General features: G+C 43.9%; 1 protein-coding gene across 4 annotated transcripts in view; it reads left to right on the forward strand.

Moving 5' to 3' along the window:
- RASGRF2 (Ras protein specific guanine nucleotide releasing factor 2) overlaps nt 1-17453 on the forward strand; it is a 400547-nt gene that overhangs the window by 358283 nt on the left and 24811 nt on the right. For all 4 annotated transcript variants that reach the window (XM_069751051.1, XM_069751070.1, XM_069751043.1 and 1 more), the window contains one exon: nt 13792-13904. In XM_069751051.1, coding sequence (XP_069607152.1) covers nt 13792-13904 — 113 coding nt within the window. The remainder of the gene's footprint in view (nt 1-13791; nt 13905-17453) is intronic.

Genomic DNA, 17453 nt, shown 5'->3' on the forward strand with positions numbered 1-17453 from the left:
AATTGCAGAATGCATTCTAAATGATAGGATGCATATGTCTGCAGTTTGTAAAGCATTTTTATTGCGAAAAAACGCAAAAAAACCTGAACGTGTGCACATACCCTAAATGGTTTGCTGATCGTCAGGTGAAATTCTCTTTTGTGCTGTATTAAAAAAATGATCGTTCTTGGAAGCGCATCATCCTGTGTAAACAGCACCTGTGCCGCCGAGACTAATGGCAGCCTATGCTCCCTGAATGAGCTATTGCAGATCTTTCAGTGCGCATCGTTAAGAGGGGCCTGCCTCCATACTCGGGCTTTAACACAATTGTTGATCAGCGGTCTTTTAAGTGTCGGTAGTCAGCTCATGCAAATAAACCTTAAGGCTACGTCCCCAAGATGAGTTTTAGGTGAGTTTTTGATGTTGCAGAATTTCTACGTACATTAAGCATAGGTTGCTTGCATTTTTCCAAATATACACATAGTAAAAAAAACTCACCAAAAATTCATTGTGGAATGTAGCCTAAAGGTTGTAAAAAGTTTCATTGCTAAAACATAGATTCTATAAAGAAAAAATATACTTATGTCTAGCAAATCTGTAATATGAATTTTAGACCCTGCGTCTGTTGTAAATGACCAGATGATACCTCATTATTATTATTATTTATTTATAAGCACAATTGATTCCACGGTGCTGTACATGAGAAGGGGTTACATACAAGTTACAGATATCACTTAGAGTAGACAAACTAACAATCACAGGCTGATACAGAGGGTAGATGACCCTGTCTTTGCAGGGTTACATTCTACAGGATGGTGGGGAAGGAGACAGTAGGTTGAGGGGTGCAGGAGCTCCGGTGTTGTTGAGGCGGTAGCTCCGGTAGTGGTGAGGAGGCAGCGGAGTCAGTGCAGGCTGTAAGCTTTCCTAAAGAGGTGGGTTTTCAGGTTCCGTCTGAAGGATCCGAATGTGGTTGATAGTCGGACGTGTTGGGGCAAAAAATTCCAGAGGATGAGGGATTTTCGGGAGAAGTCTTGGGGGTGGTTGGGTGAGGAGCGAATAAGTGTGGAGGAGAAAAGGAGGTCTTGGGAGGACCGGAGATTACGTGAGGGAAGATATTGGGAGATTAGTTCAGAGATATATGGAGGAGACAGGTTATGGATGGCTTTGTAGGTCAATATTAGTAATTTGAACTGGATACGCTGAGGGAATGGGAGCCAATGAAGAGATTTGCAGAGGGGAGAGGCGGAGGAGTATCGAGAAGAGAGATTAATTAGTTGGGCAGCAGAGTTAAGGATGGACTGGAGAGGTGCAAGGGTGTTAGCAGGGAGGCCACAGAAAAGGATGTTGCAGTAGTCGAGGTGGGAGATGATGAGGGCATGCACAAGCATTTTAGTAGATTGAGGGTTGAGGAAGGGATGGATTCTGGAGATATTTTTGAGCTGGAGGTGACAGAAAAGAGCTTGGATGTGCGGTTTGAAGGACCGGGCAGAGTCAAGGGTTACTCCGAGGCAGCGGACTTCCGGTACAGGGGAAAGCGTGATATCTTTAATTGCGATAGGTAGGTCAGGTAAGGAAGATCTATGAGATGGAGGAAAGATGATGAGTTTAGATTTGTCCACATTGAGTTTGAGGAAGCGAGAGGAGAAGGAGGAGAATATGGCTGATAAACACTCCGGGATTCTGGACAGCAGTGAGGTGACATCTGCCAGAGAGGTAGATCTGAGTGTCATCAGCGTAAAGGTGGTACTGGAATCCATGGGAATTTGAGTTGTCCCAGGCCAAGCGTATAGACTGAGAAGCGTAAGGGTCCTAGAACAGAGCTTTGAGGGACTCCAACAGAGAGAGGGTGGGATGAGGAGGTAGTGTGGGAGACGCTGAATGTGTGGTTGGAAAGGTATGAGGAGATCCAGGATAGGTCAAGGTTTTTTATGCCAAAGGAGGAGAGGATCTGTAGTAGGAGGTAGTGGTCAACTGTGTCAAAAGCAGAGGACAGGTCTAGGAGGAGTATAGAGTATTGTCCGTTAGCTTTGGCTGTAAGTAGGTCATTAGTAATTTTGGTCAGGGCAGTTTCAGTGGAGTGATGGGGCGGAAACCAGATTGTAGATTGTCAAAGAGCAAGTTAGAGGAGAGGTGGAAGGAAAGTTCTGCTCCAGGAGTTTGGAAGTGAATGGGAGCAGCGATATTGGAGAGATAGCTGGACATAGCGGTTGGGTCGAGTGTTGGCTTTTTAAGGATAGGCGTGATTGTGGCATGTTTGAAAGCAGAAGGGAAGGTACCAGAAGTTAGTGATAGATTGAAGAGGTGGGTTAGGGATGGGAGAAGAGTGGTGGTGAGGTTGGGGAGGAGGTGGGTTGGTATGGGGTCGAGTGCACAGGTGGTGAGGTGCGATTTGGAGTGAAGACCATTAAGCTACCCTTCAGTGATGTTGGATAGGGAGGTTTTGGGGCGGCTCATCATTACATAATGCTCTGTAGGTCCATATTGTAGGATATAGAGAGTCAATTTATATGGATATACAAGGGGTTATACAACATTTGCACAAAAACTTTAAAAAGGGCCAACTTCACACATCCGACATTCCTGATGGGCCAAGGACAAACCATGACGTGTGAAAGGCTTTTGGTTCTCCCTACCCAAATTCAACAGCCTCATGTAATGTATGTGTTTAATGCTCAGACCATATATGTCTGATATGTAAAACCAACCTTAGGTCTCATTCAGATGTATGGGGTTTTTTTGCATATGAAAAAACAGACTGTTTTTCATTAATGGGCTTTATCCAATTTCATTCCATTTTTGGTCCATGTGTCCATTTTTATCATTAGGCATTGTTCAAAGCTTTTATTCATTCATTAAATGGCAAAAACTAAAAGCACTCTGATAACACACGGGATGGAGTGTGCTGCCTTTTTTTTCACCAAAGCATTTATTTTAATGGGTGACTTGATCCATGGGAGACGACATAGTGAGTAGAAGTTGGGTTGTGGGGCCATCATAATGAGTGAGAGGCAGTGGCTGCTATGATACGGTGTGGTAGGCTTTGGGGTTACCTTACTGAGTGGAGGCCATTATACTGCTTGGGGGCCATGGTGGCATGATTCTGAGGGGCCATCATACTGAGTGGGTATATGAGAGGCATCATAATCAGTGGGATCCATTGTACTGACAGGCCATCATTTGTGAGGGGGGCATGATACTATGTGTGTGGGAACTATGGGGACATCATACTGTAGGGGGGAGGCATTTTAGGGACATCATGCTGTGGGTATATTTTACTATTTGAGAGGCATTGTGTGGCATTATACTGTACATGTGGGGAAAAATTGTGGGGAGTATTTACTGTTATCAGTGTGAGACATGTATCTAACACAGACCAGTAAAGCTGAACTTTATTTCATAACAAACATGTTAGGAGCTGCAGCTCTCACAGCTCTGCTGTATTACAACACTGTCTGCCTGTGAGATGGAGTCTGAGAAGAATCTGTAGATGTGTCAGGTATAATCACACACAGCTATGCGGTGAGATAAGGAGAGAAGGGAGCAGCCACCACACATCACACTGGCAACACTTCCTTTTACTTAAAACATGCTCAGGAGGCAGATTCTTATGCACATCAGGGTCCTGGCCATAGTCTTGAACAGCTCATTTACATGGATTTCTCTGGAATAAGCCATCTGATTGCAGATGTCACAGTATCATTTTATTCAGCTTCCTATGACCTATGTGCCCATATAGACGGCTTAGGAAGGTTTATCCAACCTACTGATTCCCATTAATTGCCACATGTTGGAATTCTCAGTCAATTGCGATCTTCAACGATCTCTACGTTGGTGCAAGTTTTGGCTGCCATATCTACGGGACTGTGGAATCGGCTAATAGGAAGTTTGAGGAGCTCATCCAGGAAAGTGGAGTAGTGCAAGGCTCAGGAGAAGAAAGAGGCAACCATTGCACTGCTGTAGCAGGAACCTAGGGATGACTATGCAACAACTAGGGATTTTTTTCTTGCATACTGGCTTAAAAAAAATAACTCCTTAGACCTTTTGGAAGTCTTTATTTCTGCAATGAGGTCTACAAATTAAGATAAAAGTGGATGTGTATATGTACTGTATAGAAGGACGGAGGACCCTTACTCCCATTCATTGCCTTACCGACACGGCCTACGGTTGAAATTCTTCTTCATTCCCATTGAGCTGCATATTGTGTACAGTCAATGACAAAATCATATTTGGAGAGCAGGCTATAGCCTTCTGGTCTGTTCCTGATTGTATTTACACAGGATTTATTTTTTAATAACTGGAGTGAGTTACATAATATTCTGCCCCAGTTCTCATACTCCACTACATAATTGCACTGTCACTTGCACTGGGAATTCAGGGGTGAATACTAGCTCTTAATTGCATAACTAGGAAGGTATCATCAGAGGATGCTGCAAACTCGTAGCCCTGTGAGAACTGGAAGTCGCTGTGCAAGCGTCAGTCAAGCATGCAGTCAGTCTGATTAATTAGATGTGCATTACTCTGGCTCGTGTTGGGCAATGACAGGTTCCCTTTCTCTTATTTGCTTTGTGATGCATTTAAAGATTATAAGTCCTGGAAGTTACAAGCCCCCGTGTCATCTCTTACCACGTCCAAGTGTTATTAATGTGACAGCGCCTCTTGGCTTTATATTCCTTTCAAGAATATTACATTTACTAGACTTGTGAACGCGCTGTGCATGTGCCTGAAACACGGCAGCTGCATCCCAGATCCTCTGCTAGCTGCGGCACTACAGGCACCTAAAGTGTATGTGTCACTTAATTTTTCTTTTTTTATGTCCAAAATTCTGTGATAATAGATCTCGTACCATATACTAAATAAGCTCTCCCAATCTGTTTTTTATTGCCTAAACCTGTGCAATTGTGGTAATGTACTCAATGATCACCGTCTTCCCCAGTTTCCAATGGCGCTTAAGTCTTTTTCTGGGTCTCACGGCTTCTATTCTGACTTGCTGGATCACGCAGGGGTTTATCTGTGAGTCTGAAGTCACTTTTAAGTAACGTTCACATTTGCGTTGTTGGGCGCAGCGTCGGCGATGCAACCAACAACGCATGTACACAACGCAGCGTTTTGCGACGCATGCGTTGTCATAAGATCGTACAGAGCAGGAATTTCGGCGCAGGGAAAACGCTACAAGTAGCGTCCTCTGCGCCCTGTCTGTGCGTCAATATGACGCAATGCATCGTAAAACGCAATACAACGCATACCGGCGCATGTCCATGCGCCCCCCATGTTAAAGATAGGGGCGCATGACGCATGCGTCGGTATGCGTCGACGACGCTGCTCCCAACACCGCAGCGTAGCCTTACATTGTAAGTCCATTATTGAACAAATACAGTGCTGTTGGTCAATCCAAAAAGTTACTAAATCTGAATATTTAAAGGGAACCGGTCACCAGAAAAAAACGCTATTAACATATATGGGGTTAATCTGCAGGTTAATAATGTTATTATGCAGGCCGGCACCAGCCTGTAGCCTAATACTGTGGGGAGAAAATTAACTTTATTCTCCTGAGCAGCATTCCTGTTTCAATGGGGGCACCGCAGGCGCTGGTTCAGTCACTGGTCTGAGAATGGGGCCGGCTGTCAGTCAGGGACGGGGGGCGTGGTTTCAGTCACTATGTGGGCCACATTATACTGTATCGAGCACTATGTGGGGCCATTATATTGTATGGAGCACTTTTTCTGGCCATTATACTGTATGCAGCACTTTGTGGGGCCTATTTTACTGTATGAAAGGCAATGCCTGACCCCATTATATTGTATGGAGCATTATGTGGAGCCTTTATACTAGATGGATCACTATGTAGGGCAATTATACAGGGTGGGCCATTTATATGGATACACCTGGGTGGGCCATGTATATCGATACACCTAAATAAAATGGGAATGGTTGGTGATATTAACTTCCTGTTTGTGGCACATTAGTATATGGGAGGGGAAAACTTTTCAAGATGGGTGGAGACCAAGGTGGCCATTTTTGCATGCTACTTTATAAATGGCCCACCCAGGTATATTCATATAAATGGCCCACCCTGTATTGTATTGAGCACTTTTTGTGGCCATTATACTGTATGGAGCACTATGTGCGGCCATTATACTATATGGAGAACTACAGTATGTGGGGCACATTATAATGTATGGAGCTTTATTCGTGGCCATTATACTGTATGGAGGGCTGTGTGCGGACATTATACTGTATGGAGGGTTGTGTGGGGATTACACTTGAAGAATCATACTGTGCTGGGGTCACCATCTTTGTCAGGGGGATTGAGGGAGGAGGCACAGTAGGGTCGCAATACCATTCGTGTGGAGGAATTCACTGTGGAGGTAGCATACTGTGTTTGACAGGCACATTTGTTGGCATCACACTTTATTATCTGTATTATTCAAGGTCTTTTATCCCAGGGGTGTCAAACTGCATTCCTCGAGGGCCTTAAACCATGCGTGTTTTCAAGATTTCCTTAGCTTTGCACAAGGTGCTGTAATCATGATGTGTGTAGGTGATTAAATTATCACCTGTGCAGTACAAGGAAATCCTGAAAACATGACCTGTTTGCAGCCCTTGAGGATTGCAGTTTGACACCCCTGTTTTATCCTTTGTTATTACATATTTAATTAGGCTATTGGGCCATATGCTTTTTACTGCTCTTACATAACATATTATATTATTTCAAAATTTTATTCTAAAATCTATTAATTAAAATTTACTTTGTTGGTGGGACAACCCATTTAAGTTTGTTTCCATATGAAAAAGTTCATAGTTATATTTGATGATATGGAAAAACGTCCTCAACTGTAGTTTTTTTTTAAAATAAATATCAAGGTTGGCCCGCTATTTTGTCCAAGCTTTTAATTTTGGCCCTTTGTGTATTTGAGTTTGACATCCCTGGTGTAGAGCCTTGTTCTGACATTACATAGACCTACTTACAAAATCCACTTCCAGGTCTCACATAGAATAATATCCACTTCCAGGTCTCACATAGAGCGCTGTGTGATCTGTCAAGTCAGAATAGAAGTCATGTGAGTGAAAATAAGAACGGATCAAGGGGTACATCACACTGAGATCCCTGAATCTGCAACAGATTATAATAATTATAGGCTGAATTGGATGGACAAATGTCTTTTTTCGGCCTTGCTAACTCTGTTACTATGTTATAAACAGGAGACCCTCATATGCAGGGTCAGAGGTGTTTCTAGGTTTTCTGGCACCCGAGGCAAGAGTTCAGTTTGGCGCCCCTCTTCCCAAGCACATATGCGAGTTGCACACTTAGTCACGTGGCGATGTGCTGCTCTCCCTAATTCTCTCAATGTTCAGTGAAAAAGTGAGAGAAGCAGGAAGAGAAACTCGCTGTCACGAGACAGTAAGATTGAAAAATGCATATGAGTGAAGGGGCCATGTGATGACTGCTGGAATCTGCAAGCAGAGCTGAATCCTGACAGTGAGTAAGGCTAGCTTCACACTAGCGTTTGGCAGGGCTACGGATGAAAGCCTTCTTCCTCCGTGAAGCCCCGCCCACTGTCGCGTCTCTTCAGCTCCGCCTACGTCTCAATGCGTTCTCTTTACCCTATCTTTAACATTGGGTACGCAGGCCATGCGGATGTATGCGGATGCCTCCGCACGTGTGCCACACTGATGTGCCGCGTGACCACACGGACAGGGATCTTTGTTTTAAACACCAAAAAAAAAAAAGATTTTTCATATCTTCTCTCCAGCAAACGCTGCTGGAGAGAAGAAATGAATGGCGGCTTCCGCATCATGCTGGGGGTACAGCGCTTACTGTAGCGCTGTCTCCTGCACAGCACACGGACTGCACACGGACAACATCCGTGTGCGGTACGTGTTTTACCCGGACCCATTGACTTTAATGGGTCCGTGTAATACGTGCGCTCCCACAAACACTGACATGTCTCCGTGTTTTTCAAACGGACACACGGTCCATGAAAACACGCTGACATGTGCAGAGACACATTGATTTTAATGTGTCTACGTGAGTCAGTGTCTCCGGTACGTGAGGAAACTGTCACCTCACGTACCGGAGCCACTGACGTGTGAAACCGGCCTAATGATAAGGAGTCTAATGAAAAATCTCCATGAAAGGACAGGTGGCATAAGCCTAAAAATGTCTTTGTTGCTAATGATAAAATTGCAGGAATTTATTTTTTAACTAAAGATCATGATATCACTAAAAAAATTGGAAATATATGCAACACAAAAACCTGAGTTAAAAAATAGGTTATTTTCGATCGGGGTAGTCCTCATAAAACAATCACCTTTTTTATTTTTTATATTTTTTTATAGAAGTGTTCCCCCCCCCCCCCCCAAAAAAAAAAAAAGATGATCACAGCGTGTGCGGCTGTTTGGACCCCCAGTCATCATGTGTAATATGTGGGGGGAATACTGGCAGAAGATGTTCAGTGTCTTTTGGATGTAGAACATTTTCTAGTTCTTGTGCAGGACCATGTATGATGCCGTTTAACACTGTCATGTTTGCTTTGAGTACATGATAATTTTTGAGGTGTCGGCATGAGACCGTATAATACAGAGACAAAATGTTTAGAGCACAATGAGACATCTTGTAGGACAAAGGAAAAGTCTTTCGTCCGCTCGCCATTGTGCTCATCCCAAACAGCACAGATTTCCATTGTTTGTGATGTCTGACCGCCATCAGCTGCCTTTGTGTTTGTAATGATGAGATAAATTGTACAGCTGTATGCCATTACAGCGAGGGGATCATATAAGGACAGGTCTACTGGCCATTGCATGAGCTGCTGCTGACACATCTGCTCTTCATTTTTGGACTCTTAATGAAGTCAATTTTTTTGGCTGGTGGCAAAAGACATGAATTTTAATGTGCTCCTTTTACAAACCAACTCTGCTTAGTCTTCTTTTATCATATTGTATATGAATCCCTAAGATGCTACTTTACAGATAATTAAATATTGTCACACATCTGCCACAAGGTTTTATGACATCACGTTGGACTACTGTAATAAAGAACCCAAATGTTTTACATTTCTCTGCCCTCCTAGTATTATATTCATGAGGGTCTGTCCGCTCTTCGGACAAGACTGATGTAGTCAATACTTGAATCTTTAACGTGAACCTGTCACCCGGTTTGGCCGATAAGAAATGCGGTCATTTCGGGCCGGATATGCTGCATTCTATAAAGCTGTATATCTGTCACCAACCTGACCTGTGAGAGAAGAAGAATAACTTACTATACTCACCTGCGAGGCGGTCCGGTCCAATGAGCGTCGCTGATCTTGGTCCAGCATTATGGAAAAAAGACACCGGTGCCCTAGCTTCCGCAAAACAATGGCAGGACCGCCAGCGAAGCCACTTCTGGAAAAAAGACTACTGTCACTTTCCAGAAGCCTATTCACATAGGAAAATCTCGGCAGGTCTCCAAAGATGGTGTCTCAAAAGACACAATGTGCCCATACCCTCAGGGGCGGACATACCATTAGTGCGAACTGGACCAAGAGCTAAAGGTGCCCTATTCCATCTCCAAAGCAACAAGCAGCTTCTGTCACAGACACATAATGGGGCCCACGTGCTGTTCTTGCATCGGGGGCCCTCTTCATTGTATCTTGCACTTCATACCCTAAAGGTGGTTCTCTAAATTGATTCATGGGGTGTATATGATTTTTCACACATTGCTTCTGCATTTAGCCTAGTGTTTTGTTAAACAATGACCCGGTATAATTTCTCATGTTTTGTTCCTCTAGGGTTTTATTTAACTCATTTTAAGATCTTTTAAAAGTAATAGATTTAAATACAAATTATTGCTGTAGCGCCAACATATTCCGCAGCACTTTACAACCCAAAGGGGACTTGTACAGACAATAAAAGACAATACAGAATAACACATAATTGAACATATAGTTGCAGGAACCGGTCACCAGCCAGTACTTACAAGTACAGATGCAGAGGGCTATTAAGTGCATGGAGGGTGTGCGAACAGATGACTCGAGGGACCAGATTCTGAGGAAAATTTGAACAGAGCAAAAAAAGAATTGTTACACTATTGTGGTGAGGCGATAGGCCAGTCTAAAGAGATGTGGATCCTGGGATTGTCTGGGGTAGTGCATTCCTGAGAACTGATGCAGCATGAGAGAAGTCTTGGAGACGGGAGCGGGAGGTTCCGATTATTTAGGATGTTAGTATTAGGTTATTAGCAGACTGGAAGGACCAGATGTTTTTTTTTTTTATTATTGTTATGTAAAACCATAGAATTCAGAGAGGTTGTATTATTTTTACAAAGACTGTATAAGTACGGTACACATACACTGTTTATCAAGCTTAATGGTTGGAGACATTTCTAAAACCAGTGGCTGGGATGAGTGGACTATTTGCCGTGTTGTTAATGTAAGTTTCTAACTAGGATATGAGAGATAAGAGCTGGAATTCAGCTGAACGATCCCAATACATCCCCTACTTTCCATTGATCTAGTGTGGCCCCCACTGCAGAGAAGGGGGTCAGGTCTTCTATAGTTTATGCATTCTGCAGGAGTTCAGGATTCTGTATAAGTGGCTGACGCTCCTCCTAATTAAACAATGCAGTTTGCCCCAGGTTTACACTATTGAGTATGTAAAATAGACGATTATTGCTGTTTCTGACTAATACGCTCCTTCAAATGGGTCCATGTCTGTAAACTATGCACGAGGCAAGACAAAGGGCAGGTTAACCCCTTCAAGACCTTGCCCTTTTCCATTTTTGCGTTCTCGTTTTTCACTCCTCTCCATCCCAGAGCCATAACTTTTTTATTTTTCCATCAATATGGCCATGTAAGGGCTTGTTTTTTGCAGGACAAGTTCTACTTTTGAACGACATCATTGGTGTACTATAAAACTGGCAAAAAAAATTCCAAGTGCGGTGAAATTACAAATAAAGTGCACTCCCACACTTATTTTTTGTTTGACTTTTTTGCTAGGTACACTAAATGCTAAAACTGACCTGCGATTAGGATTCTCCAGGTCATTACGAGTTCATAGACACCAAACATGTCTAGGTTATGTTTTATGTAAGTGGTAAAAAAAAATTCCAAACTTTGCGAAAAAATAAAAAATTGCGCCATTTTCCAATACCCGTAAGATCTCTAGTTTTCAGGATCTGGGGTCAGGTGAGGGTTAATTTTTTCGTGCCAAGCTGACGTTTTTAATGAAACCATTTAAATGCAGATATGTTCTTTTGATCACCCATTATTGCATTTTAATGCAATGTCGTGGACGTAATTCTGGCGTTTTGAATTTTTTTCTTGCTACGCCGTTTAGGTTAATCTTTTTTTTTTATTGATAGATCAGGCGATTCTGAACGCGGTGATACCAAATATGTGTAGGTTTGATTTTTTTTTTATTGTTTTATTTTGAATGGGGCGATAGGAGGGTGATTTAAACTTTTAGATTTTTTTTTATTTTTTTTTCATATTTTTATAAAACTTTTTTTTTTACTTTTGCCATGCATCAATAGGCTCCATGGGAGGCTAGAAGCTGGCACCACTGGATCGGCTCTGCTACATACAGTGATGCATAGATCGCTCCTATGTAGCTGAATTACAGGCTTGCTATGAGCGCCGTCAGCAGGGTGGCGCTCACCGCAATCTGGCATCAACAACCATAGAGGTTTCAAGGAGTCCTCTGGTTGTTATGCCGACGCATCACTGACCCCCGATCATGTGACGGGGTTCGGCGATGCGCTCATTTCCAGTGTAACAGGCCAGATTAACCCAGAATATACCCGGGGTTAAAGGGAACCTGTCATCCCCAAAATCGGAGGTGAGCTAAGCCCATCAGCATCAGGGGCTTATCTACAGCATTCTGTAATGCTGTAGATAAGCCCCCGATGTATCCTGAAAGATGTGAAAAAGAGGTTACATTATACTCACCCGGGGCGGTCCTGCTATGATGGGTGTCGCGGTCCGGTCCGCAGCCTCCCATCTTCTTACGATGACATCCTCTTCTTGTCTTCACGCTGCGGCTCCGGCGCAGGCATACTGTGTCTGCCCTGTTGAAGGCAGAGCAAAGTACTGCAGTGCGCAGGCGCCGGAAAAGGTCAGAGAGGCCCGGCACCTGCGCACTGTAGTACTTTGCTCTGCTCTCAACAGGGCAGACAAAGTACGTGAAGACAAGAAGAGGACGTCATCGTAAAAAGATGGGAGGCCCCGGACCGGACCGTGACACCCATCATACCAGGACCGCCCCTGGGTGAGTATAATTAACCTCTTTTTCTCATCTTTCAGGTTACATCGGGGGCTTATCTACAGCATTACAGAATGCTGTAGATAAGCCCCTGATGCTGGTGGGCTTAGCTCACCTTCGATTTTGGGGGTGACCGGTTCCCTTTAAAGTGGCCTAGGCCAGTTTATACCCCTCCGAGTCAGAATATACCCCAGCTGCTGCAGATCAGATTTTTCAGGCTTTTGAGAACCATTGAGTGATATACTCAATAATGGGGCCCAAGGCAGCACACTGGGTCCCAGGCAGAACACTGGGCCCTAGGTAGCACATGGGGGGGGGGGAGGCAGAGACAGCGAATGTGGTCCCAGGCAGCACACAGGCCCCAGGCAGCATATGGGGGCTCCAGGGAGCACAAAGGGCCCCACACAGTACACAGGGGCCCCAGGCAGGGCACAGGGTGCCAGGCAGCGCACAGTGGCCCCAGGCAGCACATGGGGGGCAGAGACAGCAAACTGGCTCTAGGCAGTGCACAGGGCCTGAGGCAGTGCACAGGGCCCCAGGCAGCATATAGGGTCCCCTGGCAGTGCACAGGGCCCCAGGCAGCACATGGGGGCCCCAGGCACCACACAGGAGCTCAGGCAGCGCACAGTAGCCGCAGTCAGCATATGGGGCAGAGACAGCGAACAGGGTCCCAGGCAGCACACCGGGGCTCCAGACAGCACACAGGGCCCCAGGCAGCACAAAGGGCCCCAGGTAGTGCACAGATCCCCTGGCAGCATACAGGGGCCACTGGCAGCACAAGGGGGCCCCAGGCAGCACACGGGAGCACCAGGCAGCGCAGACGGCCCCAGGCAGCACAAAGGGCCCCAGGTAGTGCACAGATCCCCTGGCAGCATACAGGGGCCACTGGCAGCACAAGGGGGCCCCAGGCAGCACACGGGAGCACCAGGCAGCGCAGACGGCCCCAGGCAGCACACGGGAGCTCCAGGCAGTGCATGGGGGGCAGAGACAGCGAACGGGGTTCCAGGCAGCATACAGGGGCCTCTGGCAGCACATGGGGCCCAGGCAGCACACAGGGGGCCTCAAGCAGTGCACAGGGCCCCATTAAGCACACTGGGGCTCGTGCAGCACATGGGGGCCCCAGGCAGCGTACAGGGCCCCAGGCAGCATACAGAGGCCACAGGCAGCATATAGGGGCCCCAGGCAGGGCACCGCCGGAGCCCACATCAAAGCGGGGGTACCGACCTCCGCCCTACTAGTACAGCGGAGGTCGGGAAGGGGTTAAAATATATTATCAACTTTTCTTACATGTGCCTTTCTACATGCTACAAAGAATGGATACATTACAGACTTTTTTTGTCTTTGCACTTTTGCTTGTCTCCTGCACTCTATCCGCCTATTCAATTTTAAGGCACTGGTGCCATCTACTGGTGATTTTTATAATTTACATATCGTTTGTATGTTTTGAATAAACCATCTCGAGACGCCGCTGCTCTATGAAGCATGCAGTTTAGTTTGTTGCTAGCGGCGGCATTTACTCAATGCTTAGATTTCCCTGCACTACAAGACATTTTCATTGCTGTGTTCATCCTCCAGGACTTTGAATTGTACCATGAAGTGAAAATGAACGTCATGAATTTGTTGGAAGATGTTTTACGTGACCCCGACCTCCTCCCCCAGGAAAGGAAAGCAGCAAGCAACATTCTAAGGTAGCGCACTATGGATGGAGTAAAACGTGGTTTGCTGCCTAAGGAAAAACATTATTTGTACTGATTTATTAAGAAATGTTAGAAAAGGGAGACCACAAATAAGTTACATAGTGGTATTGGGGGACCATATAGGAGAATACACATGGGATGTATCTAAAAATACAGTGGGTACGGAAAGTATTCAGACCCCTTTAAATTTTTCAATCTTTGTTGCATTGCAGCCATTTTGTAATTTCTAAAAAGTTCATTTTTTTCTCATTAATGTTCACTCTGCACCCCATCTTGACTGAAAAAAAACAGAAATTTAGTAATTTTGACAAATTTATTAAAAAAGAAAAACTGAAATATCACATGGTGATAAGTATTCAGACCCTGTCCTCAGTATTGAGTAGAAGCGCCCTTTTGAGCTAGTACAGCCATGAGTCTTCTTGGGAATGATGCTACAAGTTTTTCACACCTGGATTTGGGGATCCTCTGCCATTCTTCCTTGCAGATCTGCTCCAGTTCTGTCAGGTTGGATGGTGAACGTTGGTGGACAGCCATTTTCAGGTCTCTCCAGAGATGCTCAGTTGGGGTTAGGTCAGGGCTCTGGCTGGGCCAGTCAAGAATGGTCACAGAGTTGTTCTGAAGCCACTCCTTTGTTATTTTAGCTGTGTGTTTAGGGTCATTGTCCTGTTGGAAGGTGAACCTTCGGCCAAGTCTGAGGTCCAGAGCACTCTGGAAGAGGTTTTCATCCAGGATATCTATGTACTTGGCCGCATTCATGTTTCCTTCAATGACAACCAGTCGTCCTGTCCCTGCAGCTGAAAAACACCCCCATAGTATGATGCAGCCACCACCACATTTCATTGTTGGGATTGTATTGGGCAGGTAATGAGCAGTGCCTGTTTTCTCCACACATACCGCTTAAAATCACAAAAAAAGTCTATCGTTGTCTCATCAGACCAGAGAATCTTATTTCTCATAGTCTGGGAGCCCTTCATGTGTTTTTTAGCAAACTCTGTGTGGGCTTTCATATGTCTTGCACTGAGGAGAGGCTTCCGTCGGGTCACTCTGCCATAAAGGCCTGACTGGTGGAGGGCTGCAGTGATAGTTAACTTTGTGGAACTTTTCTCCCGACCGCATCTCTGGATCTCAGCCACAGTGATTTTGGGGTTCTTCTTTACCTCTCTCACCAATGCTCTTCTCCCACGATTGCTCAGTTTGGCTGGACGGCCAGGTCGAGGAAGACTTCTGATGGTCCCAAACTTCTTCCATTTAAGGCTTACGGAGGCCACTGTGCTCTTAGGAACCTTGAGTACTGCAGAAATTCTGTTGTAACCTTGGTCAGATCTGAGCCTTGCCACAATTCTGTCTCTGAGCTCCTTGGCCATTTCCTTTGACCTCATGATTCTCATTTGGTCCGACATGCACTGTGAGCTATGAGGTCTTATATAGACAGGTGTGTGCCTTTCCAAATCAAGTCCTATCAGTTTAATTAAACACAGCTGGACTCCAATGAAGGAGTAGAACCATCTCAAGGAGGATCACAAGGAAATGGACAGCATGTGACTTAAATATGAGTGTCTGAGCAAAGGGTCTGAATACTTATGACCATGTGATATTTCAGTTTTTCCTTTTTATTAAATTTGCACAAATTTCTACCTTTGTTTTTTTTCAGTCATGATGGGGTGTAGAGTGCACATTAATGAGAAAAAAATGAACTTTTTTGAATTTACCAAATGGCTGCAATGAAACAGAGTGAAAAATTGAAAGGGGTATGAATACTTTCCGTATCCACTGTATATAAAATTACATGATATAGGTATATACAAATAGAAGAAAATAATTGTAAATAATAAAGGGCTATGTTCAGCCTTCATAAGTAGGAAACCAATTACATCATATCTATAACATGTCCAACATATCTGTTTTAAATGCAGCCATATATATCTACCAATTGTCACTACATATAGGTGCATGTATCTTTAATATCAGTACAACAAAGAACATTTAATTATAAGGCTGACAGGACCACATGTATTCAAAGGCAGTTATTTCTCCTGTTATATCAGAGTGGCACTCCGACCACAAACCAAAAATGCGTTTCGCATGTACAGGTTCCTCAGGGAAGGGATGTCCCTGATGAAGCTGAACATTGTTTGTTTCCTACTTCTGAAGCATTTAAATAGTGCTACCACTTTGTTATTTAGAAGTATTTTCATTTATATGTATATACACATTTTCAAGTGTGATTTATCATGTAATTACTTTTATATATTTATATATACATCCCAGATTATGTGTATTCTCTTGTGTGGTCTTCGGATACTAGTATATTGCCGGTGATCATCTGTTCAACTAAAATCGTGGTTTTAATATAAATAACAAAAGACTGATCGTCACTTCCAAGCAGAACACAGGTGTGTACAGGTGCTTACTAACTAACCATCTCCATATGTAACCAACATATAACGTTGCACAATGTAGCTCTATAGCATGAAATATATGATATATGAATTGCAAAACTGCTCTAGAAAATAGGAAAAATTGAGAATACTTGGTGCATAAATTGGCCAATTCATGTGTTCCCGGCAGCCACGATAAGGTGATTCTCATTGCTGGGAACCTATCTAATGTGAACCCTCTCCTAGGTTGAAGCCTGACTGAGCACTCCATGCATCAGCCTCTGGCGATTTTAATCATAGCATGAGGCTATCTACCCACATATAACCAAACAAAAAGGGAAGTAGCATACCAAAATAAAATATAAAAGAATTTTTATTTGACAATATTTAAAAGCCAAACAATACGAATAATACATACAAAAAAGGGGTACAAGCACGGCAAAGTGAGTCCAAGGCAGTCCATAAAAAATGGTACTATATATACATATAAATATAGCAGTAATAAACTGGAGTATACGTTTACATGCAACAGCAGGCTCCACCACGACCCCCTGGAAGAAGCTACGCTGCGAAACGCGCGTCGGGGTTTTCCTGTCCCAGGCAGATTCATTCATTAGCAGGTATGAGCACAATGCCACTACTTTATTAATGACCTTTCTGTACGGCTTTTACATAGGCGCAATTTGGTATTCACCTAGTAGCATTATGCACTGATACTTATTTAATGGCATTGCCTTATAGCCTTATACCATTTCGTCACCATTTTTGTATTATATACCAGCATATGGCCCTATATACCCGCAGTCTCTAGTAGGTTCTCATACCACTCTTAGACTTTCGTATACTGATTTGTCATTTTTCTTGCTAGCATAGCTTTTCAGCATCGTCTGGCTATTTTGTTATAGGTACTAGTTATTATTTTTAGTAGGCACATTTTGGTCATTTTTTTCTCTGCAATCCAGAGCCTGCTGTTGCATGTAAACGTATACTCCAGTTTATTACTGCTATATTTATATGTATATATAGTACCATTTTTTATGGACTGCCTTGGACTCACTTTGCCGTGCTTGTACCCCTTTTTTGTATGTATTATTCGTATTGTTTGGCTTTTAAATATTGTCAAATAAAAATTCTTTTATATTTTATTTTGGTATGCTACTTC

Source organism: Ranitomeya imitator, chromosome 1 (genome assembly GCF_032444005.1).
Source record: "Ranitomeya imitator isolate aRanImi1 chromosome 1, aRanImi1.pri, whole genome shotgun sequence".
NCBI lineage: Eukaryota > Metazoa > Chordata > Amphibia > Anura > Dendrobatidae > Ranitomeya > Ranitomeya imitator.